Here is a 21,083-nt window from a genome sequence, read left to right on the forward strand (position 1 = left end):
TAGTAATCAAGGGCCTGTGAGACGTTGACCAGGCTTGGACTTTATTCTTATATTGTGGGAGGCTGAGATTGATCATCATGAGGGAAGGTGAACGAGTGCAACCTTTATACTAGGGAAGGGGAACAAAAACTAGAGGTCTGAGGTTTAAGGTGAGAGGGGAAAGATTTAAGAGGAACTTACGGGACAACTTCACACAGAAGAAAGTGCATGTATGGAATGAAGATGTTGAATCATGTACAATATTAACATTTAAAAGACATTCAGGTAAGAACGTGGATAGGAGGGGTTTAGAGGGGTATAAGCTAAATGCAGGCCCATGGATTAGCTTGGTCAGCAAGGATGAGTGAGCCTGTTTCTCTGCTCTATTACTCTGCCTCTGTCACTCTAAATATTTGAATATTTTCAAACCGGAGGCAGATAGATTCATAAGCTACATTTATAAATATAGATAGCGGCTATATTTCACTAGGAGTTTGAGGAGATTTGGTATGTAATACTAATATAGAAACATAGAAAACCTACAGCACAATACAGGCCTTTCGGCCCACAAAGTTGTGCCGAATATGTCCCTACCTTAGAAATGACCCATAGCCCTCTATTTTTCTAAGCTCCATGTACCTATCCAAAAGTCTGTTAAAAGACCCTGTTATATACACCACCACCACCATTGCTGGCAGCCCATTCCATGCACTCACCACTGTCTGCGTAAAAAAACTTACACCTGACATCTCCTCCGTACCTACTCCCCAGCACCTTAAACCTGTGCCCTCTTGTGGCAGCCATTTCAGCCCTGGGAAAAAGCCTTTGACTATTCACACGATCAATGCCTCTCGTCATCTTGTACACCTCTATCAGGTCACCTCTCATCCTCCGTCGCTCTAAGGAGAAAAGGCTAGTTCACTTAACCTGTCTTCATAAGGCATGCTCCCCAAAGCAGGCAACATCCTTGTAAATCTCCTCTGCACCCTTTCTATGGTTTCCACATCCTTCCTGTAGTGAGGCGTCCAGAACTGAGCACAGTACTCCAAGTGGGGTCTGACCAGGGTCCTATGTAGCTGCAACATTACCTCTTCAGCTCCTAAACTCAATCCCATGATTGATGAAGGCCAATACACTGTATGCCTTCTTAACCACAGCGTCAACCTGCGCAGCTGCTTTGAGCGTCCTATGGACTCGGACCCCAAGATCCCTCTGCTCCTCCACACTGCCAAGAGTCATACCATTAATACTATATTCACCAAAAACTCTTGCAAATTTCTGTAGGTGTACCGTGGAGGGCATTCCAACTGGTTGCATCACCGTCTGGTGTGGGGTGGGGGGGAGGTGGGTGGCTACTGCATAGGGCCAAAGTAAGCTGCAGAGGGTTGTAAAATTAGCCAGCTCTATCTTGGGTACTAGCCCCCGTAATAACCAGGTCATCTTCAAGGAACAGTGCCTCAGAAAAGTTGTGTCCATCATTAGGGACCTCCACCACCCAGGGCATGCCTTCTTCTCATTGCTACCATCAGGAAGCCTGAGGACACATACTCAATGATTCAGGAACAGTTTCTGCCCCTAAATGGACAATGAATCCATCATTACTACCTCAGTACTTTTTAAAATTTCCTATTTGTGTCTGTGTGTAAATACGTACATATGCGCGCATGTGCCCACACACACACACACACACACACACACACACACACACACACACAGTAATTGTTTTTTCTCTCTCTATTATTTTGATTCTGAAGTAAAGTGGTGCGAGGTGACCAGAGATAGGCAGAAATGCAGAATTTAGATCAACCATGATCTCACTGAATGAAAGAGCAAGATGGAAGGGTCTGACCTACTCCCAGCACAGATTTGTACGTTGGAAAACTAGTTTTCTTCAGCAGTTTTACAAACCCTGCTACAATTGTGCCTTTTTCTTTTGGTGCATGACTCAATGCATTCACCTTGTGGAGATTAGGCTGCAAAATAATACTCGTTCTTCAGGGTGAGAACGTCCTCCTGCACTCTCCTGTAGCCCAGTACATGTTGTGGGTGGTACCACACCTTGTGGCTTTCATACTGGCTGACCTTAAAGGTGTGAGCACTGACTCTCTGTCTGATTGCAGCAGTCTGCTGGAAGTGTGAGACACAGCTTTGCATCTTGACAGCCACTGTTTTATCAGCAGTCTGTCCGTGCAGAATTCAGAACGGGCTCCGGGAATTAAATATAGTTCATTTGCAACAAATATTTGGGCAGGACGTCAGACTGGGGCAATGTACATTCGAAGTATGATGAAGCAATCCACTTACAACATTTGCCTGTGTTGCAGTGCAATGCCAAGTGGAGAGTGATTTACAGTGTGTGTGAGTGCTCAGCAACAAGACTGGCGAGCCAGGAGCATAGCGGGTTGTGATATAGCAGCAGTAAGGTAGACTTTGATCTGTCAAGGGGAGGGTTTGCTTGAATGGTATGAGAGAGATGAGGGATATTGGTAAGTCAGGACTGATAGAGCATTCTTGAGCAAAGATGAAAGAGTAGCAGAGGAAAAAATAATATTCTTAAAGGTTTGAAGACAGACTTTTTCATTAGAATTAAAGTATGGAGCTGTTGGAGTGACAGGATGACCCTAGACAATGGAAGGTGGCAAGAACAGCAAATATTGCAGAAAGGTGCAAGAACCCAATAGCAGGCGTTATGGGCTCCTTACTCATCTTAAAGTGAAGTGAAGCTGTAGGGAAAAGATTGGGGGGAATTTCTAAGCAATGTACAGGGGAATTGCCTTGATCTGAATGCTTCCTTTTCAGTAACGGTGCTGTACTGGGGAATAAAACTGGAAATTTTTCTGTGAGAATGTGTGTGGGGAGTTGTGACAATGTCATCGATTTAGGGGGAAAAAAGCCAGTTGTTAAAATGATCAGCTGGAGGATTGTTGTTAGCGAGTTGAGAGTTGTGGATCTGGTATACTCCTCAAAAGATTGGGAGGTAAAGAATGTATTCATTGAGAGTGAAGACTTCCAAAGGGGAGATTGCTCGGGTACAGATTAAGTACTTTCCCTCTTGGAGGAAGGCGGGATTTCCAAGCCAGAGCTCTGTGACAGTGAAAGATGCCTTGCCTGGAAATTCTTGGGTCAGTAGTGATAACGCACACTTTGTGGTGGCAAAATCCCTTTCTGTTTTGCTCACAGTTCCAGCAAGACCAAATTTTGGAGACTCTGCCCAGTATGGAGCTGCTGCTGGTGACATGTCTGAGAATGGACTTCTAGGCAACAGAGAAGAAATGATTTGGAGCAAAGATTTACAGTAAACCAAAAGACAATCTGCTGGGGGACCTCAGCAGGTCAAGCAGTCTCTGTGGGATTTTCAACATTTCAGGGCAACAACTGAAACCCAGGGTTTTGACCTGAAATGTTGACAGTTCCTGTCTCCCCACGGACGCTGAGTTCCTCCAGCAGATTGTTTCAGTATCAGGTTTTATCACTGACATTGAAAGTTGTTTTGTGGCAGCAGTACAGTGCAAGATGTAGGACATTGCTGTAAGTTACATTAAAAAATATATATAATTAATAGTGCGAAAGAGGAATAGAGAGCTGGCATTCAGCGGTTCACGGACTGTCCAGAAACCTGATGGGAGAGGCTGTTCTCGAAATGTTGAGTGTGGGTCTTCAGGCTCCTGTACCTCCCTCCTGATGAGAAAGGGATATGTTCCAGACAGAGAGGACCCTTAATGATGGATGTCATCTTCCTGGGGCACAAACTCTTAAAGATTTTGTGCCTGACTCCAGCATCTGCTGTCTCTTGTGTCTCTCCCATCTTTATAGCAAACGTCAGCTCGGTAGCACCCAGGGCAAACGCAGAAAGCTTAGGAGTGACTAGGGTAGGGAGTACGAGAGAGGGAAAGAGTTTGTGTATGGGCTGCAAGTAACGTAAAAAGCGAAGTAAGAATAGGAAAAAAAAATCAGAGAAAGGAGCAGCAGCGAGTTCTTGCAGGTGTAGTGGATGTGATTAAGGGTTAGAGCTAGTAGTAAGTAAAGGTGTTGTACTTTGTCTTGTTACCCCCAATGTCACAATGAAGTTCTTCCTTCACTGTGACCTCCAGGGCTGATTGAATTTGGATGGGATGGACAACAAAGAAAATCTTTCCTGTTTTATAAACTTTGTCCACTTGCGTCCAATTCCAGCTGTGAGGCAACAAAGGCTATGTGCACGGGAGCATTTAAGTTACTGTGCGGCTGCGCACTCGTGCAGCTTAGGGGGAACGGTAGTGGCAGGTTGTGTTAACTCGGCAGGGTAATAGATAAAGATTAGAGGACGAGAACTTTGCTCAGGCCCAGAGTTCAAACCTTGAATGTCAGTCTCCAAAGTTGCAGTTGGGTGATAAAGGTTTGGGCAAGTGGCTTCCTGTTGGGCTGGGGAGTTGCTTTTACATCTTTGTCTGAATCTAATTTGTGTTTAATGTCCAAATGAGGTTTCTGCAGACGTCTCTGGATCCGGGGCAGTTTTAATTGTATACTCCAGCATACTATCTTCCTCATTCCTTGTATTACCATCTGTCAGTATGTACTGGCTTCTAGTTGAGTTCCTGTTGTATTATAGTGTGCCATAACTGTACAGCACAGATATGGATTTACTTAACAGCTGCTGCCATCAAAGAAAGAAAGAAAGGAGCTCACAGACATCAAAAGCACATGTGCTTTGTTCTTCATTCTTAGCAACAGACACACAAGGAAGTTGAAGTTCACCAGCATAGGTGGTGTTTAGATGCTCACTGGTAGTTTATCTCAAACGCAGTTTATTTTACGCAGTCAGCAGTGTAATTAGACACGTCTGGATTCCCCGGTTGCCAGATGTGGATCACACTAATGTCTAGAACAACACTACTGGCCAACTCTCTCCAGTTGTAAGCACTCAGTATTGGCTTGGAGGGCTGTTTCCATTTTGGGCACGTGTGTGTTTGGATGCTAGCCCATGCCTGATTTACTGGGGCTTTCAACGCTCTTCTGCCACTGTACAGAGTACAGGCAGAAGGCTGTTGTGCCTCCCTTTTTTTCTGTTTTCTTCTTTTCTTCCTTCTGTGCATACACTGCCCTGTATAAACTTTGATGTCAGCAACAACAGAAGTCACACACTCAAAATTCTAAGAACAGCTTCTTCCCTTTGATCCTGAACGGACAATGAACGCATGAACATTACCTCACTATTTTTGCTCTCTTTTTGCACTACTTATTGAATTTGATTTCATATTTCTTATTATAATTTATAGCATATTTTATGTCCTGCACGTTACTGCTGCCATAAAACAACAAATTTCCCAATGATAATAGATCTGAAAATTTGCCAAAGAACACGGCACCGGCGAACAACATGACCAAAGGCGACGTCCTTCAGATGGTTCACGAAACTATTTATTTTACTCTTCTTCTTTCATGTATCTGTAACGCTCAGGTCTATCGGCTCGTGTTTATCTAGGGGGAACCCCATTCGCCCGCCAAACCGTGTCTCACGTTTGCGTCGTTGCTGTGTAATGCCACCTGGTATAAACTCACACATTAAATATCAGACAGCACACAATGTACGATTTACAGATTACACTTTATAAATCTTACTGGAACTATATAATTAATAGAGATACAATATAAAAGGGAAAGTAAAAGGCGCCAGACTTATCAGAGTTCAACCACTTCGTGCACAACAGTTGGAGCTCAATTAACGGGGTCTTCTCTCTACCATGAGATCCCCTCCGACCCCCTCGACTGGCTGCCTGGAACCAACCACGGTGGTCGACCAGAGCGCTTCCAGCAGGTCCTTCCTCTTCGGGTCTCCTCCTGAAAAAGCCTGCCAAACCACACAGTTCCCAGCCATATGAGACAGAATATCACCCACCAATAGAATAACATGGGCACTCGTCGGTTCATTCCCCCTCTCATCAGTACTATAACCCAAACAAGCAGAGAGAGAGAGAGAGAGAACTCCTTACATCGCAGTTATTATTACAGAAAAGCCATTTTTTAAAATAACATATCAAAGAAGCCATTTTGTTAGCCTTCGCAGTAACGTAAAAGAAGAAACCCCTTGCATATCATTCTGCTACTACTGGAACCTGGGATTTACATTTTGATAATGTGTTTTTGGGCTCACTGAATAATCAGGCAGCTTTGCTGTCTCCAAGGGAGTTCAGTGAGATTTTGAGCGAAGTGTGTGGCCTGGAGCCCAAGAAGCCTGGATATAAGGCGCGAGACCATGATCGACTGCATTTCTCGCCGATTAAATGTCGAGGAAGATTGAAATCAACGAGACAAGAGCGGAAAGCGAGCATGTGTTCAGTGCCATCTGCCTGTGTCCCTCACTCCCTCACTCTCTCACTCTGTTCCTCTTGCTCATTACTGCCGGAGGAAGGTGCCTGCGTGTGACCGATGTGTCTCTCGTTCCCACTGGCTGCTCCCCCGAGGGAGGTGTCTGTGTTCAACTGGTCTCTCTTTCCCTCACATGTGATGGTGCTGGAGTTTTGGGTCTTGGGCAAGATTTAATCAACGTGGTTCGTGGACTAGACTCTTTAGTTCATGTTCTATGTGTTTCTAGTTACTGGTTTCTCCTTTTTTTAATTTCCATTTTGTGCAATTTTCATCAAAGCAGGCAAAACGATACAGCGCTGAGTTAAAATGAACTGAATGAAACTAAACGGACCGTTCCTAGACTGTTTCAATAACTTTGTGGTTTGATGTTTAATATTCAGTGTTTTTCACTCGTTTTTTGGTGTTTGCACGATTTGTACTTTTGCATGTTGGGGATTTGATGTTTTTCTTCGAAAGTGTTCCATGGTTTTCTTTGTTTCCTGGCTGAGTTGTGGGAAAACGAATATCAGGGTTCAATGCCGCATATGCATACTTTGATAATAAATGTACTTTGAATCTTTGAACCTGATTCTGATGCGTGTCTTCGATGTAGTCAGTTTCTGGTGTGGTCGAGCTGCTCACGCTGGAGCACCCCAAAGTGAATTGGCCTTCTATATATTGGCGAGATCCGACGCAGGCTGGGAGATCGTTTTGCTGAACACCTACGCTCTGTCTGCCAGAGAAAACAAGATCTCCCAATGGCCACACTTTTTAATTCTACGTCCCATTCCCATTCTGATATGTCTATCCACGGCCTTCTCTACTGTCCAGATGAATCCACACTCAGGTTGGAGGAACAACACCTTATATTCCATCTGGGTAGTCTCCACCTGATGGCATGAATATTGACTTCTCTAACTTCTGTTAATGCCCCTCCTCCCCTTCACACCCCATCCCTTATTTATTTATTTTTATTTTCCCCCCTTTTTTGTCCTCTCTCTTTTTCTCGCCCTCTGTACCTCTCACTATAACTCCTTGCCTGCTGTCCACCCTCCGGGCTCCCCTCCCCGCTTCTCTTTCTCCCCAGGCTTCCCATCCCATGATCCTGTCCCTTCTCCAGTTCTTGGCTCCATCCTTCCCCCCCCCTCCTGTCTTCTCCTATCATTTCGGATCTCCCCTCCCTCTCCCTCTTTCAAATCTCTTACTATCTCTTCTTTCCGTTAGTTCTGATGAACGATCCCTGCCCGAAACATCGACTGTACCTCTTCCTATAGATGCTGCCTGGCCTGCTGCGTTCAACCAGCATTTTTTGTGTGTGTTGTTGCTTGAATTTCCAGCATCTGCAGATTTCCTCGTGTCCTCGCTATTTTGAGCTGTTTTCTCATTTATTTTTTAAAAATATTCTTTTTGTAACTTTTTTTATGTATTGTGCTATACTGTTGTAGCATAGCAACCAATTTTTCGACTTGCCAGTGATAATAAACCTGATTCTGAATGTTTCTGCCAGTTTTCCTCAAAGTTCTGATTTTAACCCGCAGTGATGGGGTGTAGGTCCTTCCTAATGGCCTTGACTCTTCAACATTCTGTTCACTTCTGCCATCCTGTTCTGAGGAAAACCACTTCATCCCCTCCAAACTTTCCAGGTAGCTACAATCCTGGCCACGTCTCCACGAATCTCCTCTGCGCCCTCTCCCATCGTTTGTGTAACCCACGGACCGGGTTGGTGCTGCATGCATTTCCAGCAAGAGAGAATTCCAGTTTGCCCTGTTTTGTTTTGTTGTGGCTGTAGTGAGAGCAAGGCTGGTGGGCCCAGTTTACCCCGGGGAAGCCAGCTCGAGCAATTAATAGTGGTTTGGTGCAACAGGAGGGTTTACTAGGTCACTTCACGTACAGGTCAATTCCACTGCACAGATGAAGACACGCAGTCCTCTTTTATTGTCATTTAGTAATGCATGCATTAAGAAATGATACAATATTTCCTCCGGTGTGATATCACAAAACACAGGACAGACCAAGACTGAAAAAACTGACAAAACCACATAATTATAACATATAGTTACAACAGTGTAACAATACCATAACTCGATGAAGAAATCCATGAGCACAGTAACAAGTTCAAAGTCTCTCAAATGTCCCACATCTCACGCAGACGGGAGAAGGAAGGAAAAACTCTCCCTGCCATGCCCGACCACAATCCGTCTCTGAGTCATCCGAAAACTTTGAGCCTCCGAATCAGCTCTCCGACACTGAGTACTGAGCGCCATCTCTGTCCGAATGATTCGACCTCAATCTCAGTCGCCAACATCAGGCAAAGCCGGGGATTTTGAGGCCTTCCCTCCGGAAGATTCCCGACCACGCAGTAACGACAGCAGCGAACGAGCGTTTCAGAAATTTCTCCAGATGTTCCTCTGTGCTTTCACGTCCGTCTCCATCAAATCAGAATTGTCCACGGCCCCTATTTAACGGATACGGTATCATTTTCACCGGAGGGCTGCGCACGTGCGGCGCGCTGCTCTCTCTCCTCCCGCCGATTGAGTCATAACAGAACACTTCCTTTCCAGTAGGGACATGAGTGAACCCAGTGGGGTTTTACAAGTTAATAGTTTTGTGGTCATCAACACCGAGACCGGTTCTCTATTCCAGATTGATTTAGTTAACTGGATTTGAATCACCCATTTGCAATGGTGGGCTTTCAATGTGTTGCCTCATCATTCATCAGACGGCGTGACATCTGAACTTGTTTTGTCTTAAAATCTGGGGGCATTGAACTTGGAATGGTGCCATCGTATCTGTGCTGAGCACGACGCTGATCTAACCAATCCCATTTGCCTACACATGGTCTGTATGTGTCCATTCCCTGTCTAAATGTTCCTATCAGATCTGCTTCCGCCACCCCCCCTGGCGGCTCATTCCAATGTTGCTCCTAGTGTTTTTTTTAAAAAAAACTTGCCTTATGGATCCCCCTATGAATCTCACCTTAAAGCTATGACATTTCCATTCTAGAGGGGAGAAAGACTATATACCCTATCTGGGCTGCTCAGAAACGTATAAACTTCTATTAGACCATCTCACAGCCTCCAGTGCTGCAGGGTTGTCCAACTTCTCCTTTATAGTTAATACGCTCCATCCTGGTGAAGGTCTTCACACTTCCTGTAATGTGGCGTCACGATGCGGCAAATGTCACTGAACGAGCACCTCCACTCCAGGGATTCTGTCTATACAGTGAAGCAGCCAGCATAATCGAAGACCCCTCCCGTCCCGGACATTCTCTCTCCTCCCCTCCCCCACTGGGCAGATGATACAAGTGTTTAAAAGCACGTTAACTACCAGGCTTAAGGGCAGCTTCTGTCCCAGTGTCAGTGGGTCTCGCGTGCAATGAGATGGACTCTTGGCTTCACAGTCCACCTTGTTGTAGTCTTGTAACCTGTACTGCAGTCTATCTCAGTCGTTTACATTTGTATTGTTACTGTTTTAGCTTATTCTGGCTCAATGCTCTGTGTAATGATTTGATCTGTATGAGCAGTGTGCAAGACAAGCTTTTCACTGTACGTGTGACAATAAGATACCAATACCAATACCAAAATTTTATACGCCTTCAACGTGACTTGATTTGACTCGTGCTCTGGCAGTGCTTGATTGAAAAACCACATTGCCGTGTTGAAGGATCAGAGGTGGCTACCATTAGTTATTGTGTGATGAAAGTAAAATCAAAACTATTGAGGCCCAGGCACTGAAGTGGAGTGGGTGGGTGTTGGGCCTGTGGACAATTTTTTTGTTTGTGTGGTCCATTGCTGTTGGTGAAGTGGTGCCTTTGGCGTGTGCGACATGCAAAGCAACTATTTCAGGCATGCTGTGTTGTTAACAGAAATGACACATTTCGCTGTGTTTCCATCTACATGTGCTAAATAAATCTGAATCTGAGGAAGTGAAATTAATCAGCGCAACAATTTGTAGAATCAGAGAAGGGTGCAGGAAGAGGCTGCTGTAACTCCCTCCTGATCGGTTGGTGTTGGGTTCACACTGTGGCAGCCTCCGCCACTCTGGGCTCTAGTTGTGACTTTGAGCAGATCAACTGTTGCCTGAGCCAGCAACTTTCAGAGAGCTGAAGCTGATCAACAAAAAAGAATTCCTTTTAAGAAAACAGCGGGCAACCAGGGTTTTGCCTCCTACTTCTGTCGAGGCATTATGGTGCTTTGAACTTCAAGATGTCCTGGAATGATTGTGAGGCTCAGACCCATCCCCAGAGCTCTAAGCAATGCAGGATCTGTTGGGTAGCACCACGTTGTATGGATTTCACACTCGGGCTCGGGCTTGGCCTTTCCTTACTGGAGTCAACTTCAGAACATTTCATGGAGAAGCAAGAAATGCCAGACTCTGGAAGTTGGAGCAAATGAAGTACACATTTCTAGAGGAATTCAGCTGTTTAGGGCATACCTGTGGCGGGAGATGGACAAGTGAAAGGTCCAAAAAAGGAGCTGTCCATTTCCTGGCAGATCCACCGAGGCCTTCCAACAGCTTGTGTATTTTTGTACCAGTTCATCAACTCCATTGCCTCTTTCCTTCACCCAGTGGCACTAATTTATCGGCAGACCCTGATGCGCTACTGTTCTTACATTAAACGAACCTGTTCGTATTCTTAATGATTGGAGAGGTGAATGTTATGATGCGCCCAAACCCTTGCCCTGTCTGTGAGATGGCAGAGAAGCTCCTTCCCTCCTTTGGTCCCCTGTCTCCACCACCCCCCAGGCCACATCACTGCTGGCTGGTTTCACCATTTTGCACGTCACAACCACGACCCACAGGCTGGTCTAGTTTAAAAGCCAGAGCTTGGACAAAATTAGACTTGTTGATAATTAAATTTGAAATGAAATGTCAGACTGTTGGAATCCAGAGGCGCAGGTTCAAATCTCACCAATGCAGCTGATTATTTTGCTTTCAAGTGATTAATTATCTCTGGAGTTCGGTGAAGAAAAACATTTTGTCTCTGTATTGAACACATACTGTTACTAACCTGTCTAGTTTACTAATAGCTGTTATTGAAGGAAGTCTCCTGTACTTTCTCACTCTACCTAACTGTGGCTTTTGCTTTGCATATAACTTCCCCCTTAAATAGGTGGCATTCAGGGATAGGTAATAAATGCCAGTGCTGTCTGGTGAGTGCATGATCTTTTGCTGCTGATGCCTGTTTCGTGGGCCATGCAAGGCAGCGGGCGTGGAGCAGCATCCCAGTGGGCACTAGCCTACTTGTCTGTGAATAATATGGTGGACTCGTCCTGTGGGGCTTGAGACTTGGAGGAAGCCACTGCGGTCACAGAGATATGAGAGAAGGTTGTGAGGGACTAGAAGCCTGCGGGTCCAGTGGTGAAAATACTCAGACTCCCACATCTGGTTCACTTGGAATCGGGTCGGCTGACCAGGCTTCTTCCAGTCTCATCAAGTGGTGGAAGCTGGGATTCTTGGGTCATGGAATTGCTCGATCTGAGCAGGACTTGATCCATGAGGTGAGGAACCTTCCAGCAGTGATTGGGAATGAGGTACAGGAGTCTTGGGTTCCACACCGCCAGATTCAACCATTAGACTCCTGAACTAGCGCGGACAACTTCGCTCACCACAACACTGAACTCAACCTATGGACTCACTTTCATGGACTCTACAACTTGTGTTCTCGGTATTTTTTTCTCACCTCTTACGGGTGGTGTGTATGTGTATTTCTGCCTCAGTCTCAGGTCCTCTACCAGAAGCCTGGGAGATTGAGGGTTCAGGACAGTATCCTTGCTGTTCCTAGTAGCGTGCTGTTCTGGACTGGTATCTCAGATGTTGTTCCCAGTATTTGTTGGAGTCACTCTCCCACCAGGTGTCACAGCTCCAAGTGCTCCTATCACCTCCAGGATTACTCTGGCTTTAACCTTCCACATCCTTTCTATAGCCATAGTCATACTTTATTGATCCCGAGGGAAATTGGTTTTCGTTACAGTTGCACCATAAATAATTAAATAGTAATAAAACCATAAATAATTAAAAAGTAATATGTAAATTATGCCAGGAAATAAGTCCAGGACCAGCCTATTGGCTCAGGGTGTCTGACCCTCCAAGGAGGAGTTGTAAAGTTTGATGGCCACAGGCAGGAATGACTTCCTATGACGCTCTGTGTTGCATCTCGGTGGAATGAGTCTCTGGCTGAATGTACTTCTGTGCTCAACCAGTACATTATGTAGTGGATGGGAGACATTGTCCAAGATGGCATGTAACTTGGACAGCATCCTCTTTTCAGACACCACTGTGAGAGAGTCCAGTTCCATCCCCACAACATCACTGGCCTTACAAATGAGTTTGCTGATTCTGTTCGTGTCTGCTACCCTCAGCCTGCTGCCCCAGCACACAACAGCAAACATGATCGCACTGGCCACCACAGACTCGTAGAACATCCTCAGCATCGTCCGGCAGATGTTACAGGACCTCAGTCTCCTCAGGAAATAGAGACGGCTCTGACCCTCCTTGTAGACAGCCTCAGTGTTCTTTGACCTGTCCAGTTTATTCTATCTGCTCTTTCAAGGTCTGGTATTTCTCCAGCTTCTTGTATTTCTCCCTGATGTTACTGTCATTTGGGATTGCCAAATCTATTACTGTTGCTTTCTTCTGTTCCTTGTCCAATATTACCATGTCTGGTTGGTTGGCCAGTACCTGCTTATCAGTCTGTATTTGGAAGTCTCACAGGATCTCAGCTCTTCTCATTCTCTGCTACCCTCCCGGGTGTTTCCCATTTGGACTTGGGAGTGTCCAATCCACACTCAACACAGATGTTCCTGTACACAATTCCTGCAACGATGGTGCTGTATATATAATATGCCTGCAAGAAATTGAATCTCGGGATAGTATTTGGTGACACATACATAACTTTGATAATAAATTTACATTTGTTGGAGAGGCAGGAGACTACAGATGCTGGAATCTGGAGCACAGCTGATCTGCTGGAGGAGCTCAGTAGGGCAGGCAGTGTCTGTAGGGGGAGACGGACTGTCCATGCTTCAGGTCGTTTCTGGACACGTGAGGGTTGTTTACCTGAAACATCGACTGCCCAGTTCCCTCCACAGCTGCTGCCTGATCCGTTGAGTTCCTCTAGTTTTTTGACTGGTGCCAGCCTCTCTTTCTTTTTCACATTCCTTTCCAGCAGAGGGAGTGATGTAGGATTCAGACAATTTTTAGGATCGGTTGTCATGGCGCCTGGAATGCAGCGAGAATGGTGATTTAAATTGAAACTTAAAGTGACGCCACAAGGTAACTGACTCTACTTCAGCTCCTTGTGACTGCACATCTTTCTTCCCGCGAGGCCTGGGTGGGGTCCTTTGTACAGGAAGTTCTCCCCACAGCTCAATCTAAAAACCAACAGCCTGCATTCATCTCCTCGCTGGTTTTGTTTGATGTTAACGTTCATTGCAAAAAGAGAAAGCACTGTTTTGTGGGGTGGCTGCAGTGACAGCAGGCTTTGTGGGCAAAGGCCTCACTGCGACACCTTGTCCACACCCAGAGCCCAAACCCGAGCTGATTCAGCTCGCACGTTCAGCTTAAACTTTGCGCAGCACCAGGGCTGTCCTGAACACTTCACAGCCAATTAGGTCCCTTTGTTTTGCCCCATGGGAGCATTCAGAAGTTTGAAGCAGGGACTCAGAATGACGGGGTGCCTACTGAGGGTGACCTAATGTGGGCAAATGGGGTCAGAGCAGGTCAGCATGGCCACGGTGGGCTGAATGGCCTGTCTCTGTAGTGCGTGACCCAGTCTCTTTGAGATGGGGAAGAGTTTCTTCTCCGAGGCGAATGAATGTTTGGAATTCTCCATCCCGCTCGGACTTCCGGGTCATCAAGGGAATGGCGGCGTAAGGAAAAGGTCTCTCGACAAAAAAGAAGGTAAACTGCCCTATAATCAAATTTAGACAAATACTTAATATTACATAACTATATTAATAAAAGGGGCAAGGATGATGTCTAAGAACAAGATTAAAAAGTCCGCTCCGAAGGCTGATAAACATAAAGAGACGCAGCAAGGCGACGGGCCTAGCTCCTCCACGACAAGCCAGGACGGAGATAATGAGGGGGAATCGGTGACTCTGTCCTTGATTCTCGGAGAGATTCGCGAGTTCCGACAAGATAACAGCAAACAGCTGGAAGATGTTAAAGGAGAAATAGTAAAAACTAACTCGCGGAGAGATGAAGCCGAAGCGAGGATTGTTGGAATTGAAGAGAAGCTACAAAATGCAGAGGAGGTGATAGCAGAAATGCTGAAGCTGCAAGACCAGCTCCAGTGGAAACTAATAGATCAAGAAGGCCGCTCGAGAAGGGAAAATGTGAGGATCTACGGAGTTCCCGAAGGAGCTGAAGGTAAACCCGGATTGATGATTCCCTTCGTGGAGAAGCTACTTAGAGAGAACCTTGATATACCGGCCGCAAAAGACCTACAGATAGAAAGAGCTCACCGCGCATTGGCACCACAGCCTCCAGCAGGCGCCCAGCCCAGGTCGATTCTGGTCAGATTTCTCAGTTACAGAACGAAGGAAGAGGTGCTTAAACGGGCATGGCAAAAGAAAGGTTTCATGTGGAACAACTGTAAAATCAGTTTAGACCACGACTACGCACCAGGGATTCTTGCCAGACGGAAGGAATATACGGAAACACGGAGAGTCCTGAAGGAAAACAACATCAGATTCCAGACCCTGTATCCAGCTCGGCTGAGAGTCTTTTACGACGAAGGGACAAAAACTTACGCTACGGTGGAGGAGGCAACGTTGGACCTGGCGGACCGGGGACTACCTATTAAAGTTATCACCCAACCGGAGTCGCAACTGGAGAGGATTCGGCAGAAGTCGTGGCAGTTAGTGGGGCGAGGACGCTCCACACGAACCAGAGTGTCAAACTATAAGGAAAAGCTGAAAATATTCAGATGCGAATGTACAGAGAACACAGATTAATTAAGAGAAATGACTGAAAAGAGTAAATCGGACTTAAAGGTAAAATGAAAACTGGTAACTGAAAATAAATTAGACGGAATAACTTGAATGATAGCAATATGGTCGAGACATAAATAGGAGAAAATTCTCTATGATCATTCAAACTGCTGAGGGCCCTCTAACACGGTGAAGATAGAGGTTATCCCTCTGAACTGAGGCGGGTCGGTGCTCAGGCCTCATTGTGGGAAGTCGGGAAAAATTTTCAAATGTTGCACATTCAAAAATGTCTAGGGTGTGGTTATATGTCTTGGTTTACTGTTGAGAAGGGATTGCTTACTGTTTGGTTAGAAAAGGAGAGTGTTTTTTTCTACTAGAGAAAAATGCAAACTGAATTGGTAAAAATAATTTCCTATAATGTTAATGGGGTTTTGAATCCAATTAAAAGAAATAAGATTATGTCTAAATTGAAAAAAGAGAGGGCACAAATAGCTTTCCTCCAGGAAACACATATGAGCCAATCTGAACATGGAAAATTAAAAAGAATGGGCTTTAAGCATGTATTTTATTCATCATATAAATTGAGTCACAAAAGAGGGGTAGCTACTTTAATATCAAGTACTCTTAATTATGAACATATTTCAGAGACTAGAGACAAAGAAGGACGGTTCGTAAAAATCACAGGAAGAATAGAAGGTACAGAAATAACATTGCTGAATGTTTATGCTCCTCCAGGTTGTGAATGGTCATTTTATAGACACATTTTTGACCTAATGGTCAGTTCTCAAGGGGTAGTAATTTGTGGAGGGGATTTTAATATTAGATTAAATCCTATATGAGATTCTTCAAGAATAGTTACTCAGAATAAACCTCTGACTCGGAAAGTGAATTCATTGATGGAGGAGTTGGGAATTATAGATGTCTGGAGGGAATTACACCCTACTAGTAAAGATTATACATATTACTCTTTCCCTCATTCAGCCTATTCAAGGATAGACTATTTCTTTATCTTTAATACAGATAAACTCAGGATAAAAAACTGTAATATTGCAACAATTGATCTATCGGATCATAGCCCAGTCTCTATGTCTCTAATCCTGGAAAGGAAAATGAGGAAAACACTATGGAGGCTAAACTCACATATACTCAATAACCCGAAAGTAATGGAGAGATTAAGGGGAGAAATCAAAGAATATCTAGACCTTAATGACATGGGAGAAACATCACCAGTGATCTTATGGGATACATTGAAAGCTGTACTGAGAGGGAAAATTATTTCCATTACCACTCACATGAAAAAAATCAATGCACAAAAATTAGCAGACCTTCAAGGAAAATTAAAACAACTTCAAGTTGTAGATAGCAACAAAAGTAATTCAAATCGAAAACAGGAAATTAGGAAATTGCAAAGTGAAATTGACGATATTTATACGTTGGAAACTCAAAGAAATTTTCTTTACCTGAGACAAAAGAATTATGAAGTAGGAGGTAAATCAGCTAGATTATTAGCATATAAATTACGAAAACAACAAGCAGACAATACAATTCATAAAATAAAGAATCCAAAGACAAAGCTTGTGGAGAGTACAATAGGGAAAATTCAAGAGAGTTTTGAAACATATTATCGAGAGCTGTACTCCCAACCCCGGGCCCCCAATGAGCCCTATATAGACAGTGTATTGAATTTTTTAGATCTACCTAAACTTACAGATTTACAAAATGAAAGTTTATTAGAACCAGTAACTGTCAAAGAACTGAACGTGGCCATCTCTAGGTTAAAGGCTGGAAAGTCCCCGGGTTCTGATGGGTTTACCTCAGAGTGGTACAAGTCCCTGAAGACACAAGTTAGCCCCATTACTACTTAACACCTTTAATTGGATCTTGCAGAGAGGAGAAACTCCACCTTCCTGGAGAGAAGCGATTATTTCAATTATTCCTAAAGAGGGTAAAGATAAACTAGAATGTGGCAATTATCGGACAATTAGTGTTCTTAATTTAGATTACAAACTATTTACATCTATATTAGCGCGCAGATTGGAAAAGCTTTTACCTGGCCTAATCCACTTAGACCTGACTGGATTTATTCAACAAAGACAAACACAGGACAACATAAGGAGAACTCTGCACATATTAGAACTGGTTAATAAGAACGAGACAGAGACAATGGTAGTAGGATTGGACGCTGAGAAAGCTTTTGATTCGGTTAGTTGGGCATTCCTATACAGAGTGTTAGGAAGATTCGGCTTTCAAGAAAAGTTTATTAAAGTAATTCAGACTCTATATGACAGCCCTATAGCCCGAATTAAGATAAATGGGGACCTCTCTGACTCCTTCATCTTAGAGAGAGGCACTAGACAGGGATGCCCAATTTCTCCTCTCCTTTTTGCGCTATATATTGAACTGCTTGCCCAACTAATAAGACAGAGCGAAATCGTAAAAGGTATCAAGGTGGCAGGGATTGAACAGAAAGTGGCGTTATTCGCAGATGATGTTTTGGTCTATCCGAGTGAACCAGAAAAATCATTTATAGGATTGTTTACACTGTTGGATGACTTTGGGAAAATATCAGGTTATAAAATAAATGTAAAGAAAACGCAGGTTACGTCCCTAAATTATACACCATCCAAAAAGTTGCAGGATACATATGATCTTAAGTGGGAAGCTAAATCATTAAAATATTTAGGAATAACCCTGCCGAAGGATCTTTCAACACTGTCACAGGTAAATTATGGGCCATTAATCTCAGAGATAAAAGCAGATATGCATAGATGGAATCTTATCCCCTTTTTAAGTTTAAATTCAAGGATAAATACTATAAAAATGAATATTCTTCCTTGGTTATTGTATCTTTTCCATACTTTACCGGTGGAGGTGGATGATAATCAATTCAGGGAATGGGACAAATGGATTTCCCGCTTCATTTGGCAAGGAAAGAAACCTAGAATTCGATATAACACCTTACAGTTAGGGAAGGAAGGAGGAGGTATGGTTCTTCCTTGCCTGAGAAATTATTTTTATGCCTCACAGATAACCCCTCTGTTATATTGGTGTAATAGGGAATATAAGGCTAGATGGAAGGAAATAGAATTTGGATTAGTTGACAGTTTTCCTCTCCAGGCCTCAATAGCTGACAAAGGATTGATGGCCCAGTTGGAAAAATTTAAAAACGCTTGGATAAATCTTACATTAAAAGTATGGCAGAAGGTGGTTAATTCATGTGGAATTAATAACATGTTAAAACTCTTTAGATGGTGTGCATATGATACCGAATTCCTTCCCAACAGAGGAGATAAAAGATTTGAGCTATGGATAAAGAAAGGTCTTACAACCTACCTCTCATTTATAGATAAAAGAGTATTACAAAGTTTCCAAATCCTGCAGGACAAACATGGCCTAGAACATAATGACTTTTTTAGGTACCTTCAAGTACGAAACTATGTTAACCAGAGTTGTAGATATACAGACCTATCAACAGTAGAATTAGAATTTTTCAAGATTCTGAATTCGGCTTGCAGTTCAATACCTAGTTTCTCGATTATATAATGCACTCTCCCATGCTAAAAATGTAAATACACTGTATATTAAAGAGAAGTGGGAGAAAGAAGCGGGGTTGGTACTTTCAGAGGAGGCTTGGGAGAAAATCTGCAGCTTTCAATGGTCCTCGACTAATTCTTTGACTTGGAGAGAACATTGTTGGAAAAACATTATAGGATACTTCAAGACCCCATATCAGGAAAAATATAAAGATACAAATGTGATGTGTTGGAGAAGGTGCGGCTCCAAGGAGGCAAATCATTTTCATATTTTTTGGGATTGCCCTAAATTAAGTCTATTTTGGGAAGGTATTCATAGAACATTAGTTAAGGTACTTGGGTCCCAGATACCTCTGAACTTTGAGACGCTCTATTTGGGGCATGTATTGTTTCTTGAACAGAAGGAAGATATAAAGTTGCTGCAGGCCCTCTTAGCGGCAAGTAAGAAATCAATCACTAGAAAATGGCTAAATCCAATACCACCTACATTAGAAGATTGGTACGAAATTATCTTGGAAATATTTAAAATGGAAAAGTTGACTTACTCCCTGAGAACGCAAAAAGAAAAATTTTATCAAATCTGGAATAAATGGATTGAATATATAACCCCAATGCGAGCAGACTTTAGATGACTCTCCTAATGATTTATACTGCTCTTCTCATCAACACAGTAATATTGCGAACGTAAGCACCCCTAGTCTAAATGTTTGTTTTTTTTTGTTTTCTTTTGGAAAATAGAGAATTAACACAAGTAAAGGGAAAGATTTGGGAAAGGGATAAAAAAAATGAAAAAATTAAGTAAATAAGTACATAGGGATTGGATAATTATGTCTGCGAGCAGGAGCAAGCATGAACAAATTAGGATATAAACACCTACAATGGTTGATACATAGGCTTATATACAACATTTTGGACCAGTGGAAATGGTCCAGAAGGGTTATATGGAAACTATTATTACCATTTTTCTTAACAACTAATTCCATTACTTAGCCTAATAGGTTAGATTTACCACAGTACATAATTATCTATTTAAATGTTTATTTTCCTTTTATATCATCTCAATGTGTACTTAAGAATGTATAAATAATTGTAGTTTTATACATATAAAAAAATGGAAAAGGTTATATGTGTGAAAAAAGTACATGATATTTGTGAATTCCTTATCCAAATAAAAATAAAATTAAAAAAAAAGGAATTCTCCATCCCGCAGGGCAGAGGGCAGCTCCGGGATCCCAGGTTCGATCCAACACTCTTGTCTATGCGGAGTTTGCACGTTCTCCCTGGTTATTCTCCGGGTGTTCCGGTTTCCTCTCGCATCCCAACAGCATGTTGGTTGGTCGGTTGAATGGTCACGGTGTGTTGTCTCGGGTGGTAGAATCGGGGTTGGAGGGAAGTCGATTTGACTGCGGGGAGAATGGCATTTGGGTTGCATTGGCGTAGATGGGCATTTGATTGTGGCCACAGATTCACTGGTTTCCCTGATGAGTGGGTATAATTGATCTAGTGGCAGTGCTTTATTCATCCCGGTTCCTCACTGGAATTTAACCCCAAAACACCAGATTATCCTGAAATTATCTGCCCCTTCTTAGCCGACACCAGTCACAGGGAGCGCAGCAGAGAACACCCTGTGTAGGGCTTGGGAAGTTCTGTGGCAATGCATGGCCATTCCTTTGATTGCATCAGCTTAATGCCTGACTTGACCTGATGTGATTATTAGTGCAGGTCTCTGGGTTACCAGTCCAGTGACATATCTGCGTTCTCTGTATAGTGAATGGTGACACCCCACTGGCCTTCGGGCCTGCACGGGTGCTGAGTGCTGTGTGCCAGCAGGAGTGCCCGCTTCACCCTGCCAGGGTCTACTTACCTCAGTTCTGCTTCGTGAGAAGCCACAAGGGGGACAACTGGCTAATAATGTCCATTTCTGCTTCGTTTTCTTTCAGAATCTGCCCCCTGGAGCTCAGAATGTCGGCAGTCTGCAGCTACCATACATCTCCAAGGTATTGAATCTACCTCGTTTGTGTTAAAAGTGTAGAAGCAGAATTAGGCCATTCATCCTTTGTGCTTTCTGTACTGTTCAGTAAGAATGTGGGTGACCTTTTACTTCAGTGCTTGTTCCCTGCACTAATTGTACAGTCCTGTGTAAAAGTCTCGGGCACGTAGGCGTAGCTAGGGTGCCTAAGACTTTTGCCCAGTACTGTATTTGTCAAACGTGGAGCAGAGGGTGAGTTTGTAAACCTGGCGGGAGCAAAGGAGGTTGGGAATGGTGAGGGTGGAGTGCCGCGGGAGCAGTATGGGACAGGTGAAAGAGAAG

General features: G+C 43.7%; 1 protein-coding gene across 5 annotated transcripts in view; it reads left to right on the top strand.

The window, feature by feature from the left end:
* LOC140201783 (pleckstrin homology domain-containing family A member 2-like) overlaps positions 1-21,083 on the top strand; it is a 131,424-nt gene that overhangs the window by 37,053 nt on the left and 73,288 nt on the right. For all 5 annotated transcript variants that reach the window (XM_072266470.1, XM_072266468.1, XM_072266466.1 and 2 more), the window contains one exon: positions 20,713-20,769. In XM_072266470.1, coding sequence (XP_072122571.1) covers positions 20,713-20,769 — 57 coding nt within the window. The remainder of the gene's footprint in view (positions 1-20,712; positions 20,770-21,083) is intronic.

The sequence above is a fragment of the Mobula birostris genome, chromosome 8, assembly GCF_030028105.1.
Source record: "Mobula birostris isolate sMobBir1 chromosome 8, sMobBir1.hap1, whole genome shotgun sequence".
Classification (NCBI taxonomy): Eukaryota; Metazoa; Chordata; class Chondrichthyes; order Myliobatiformes; family Myliobatidae; genus Mobula; species Mobula birostris.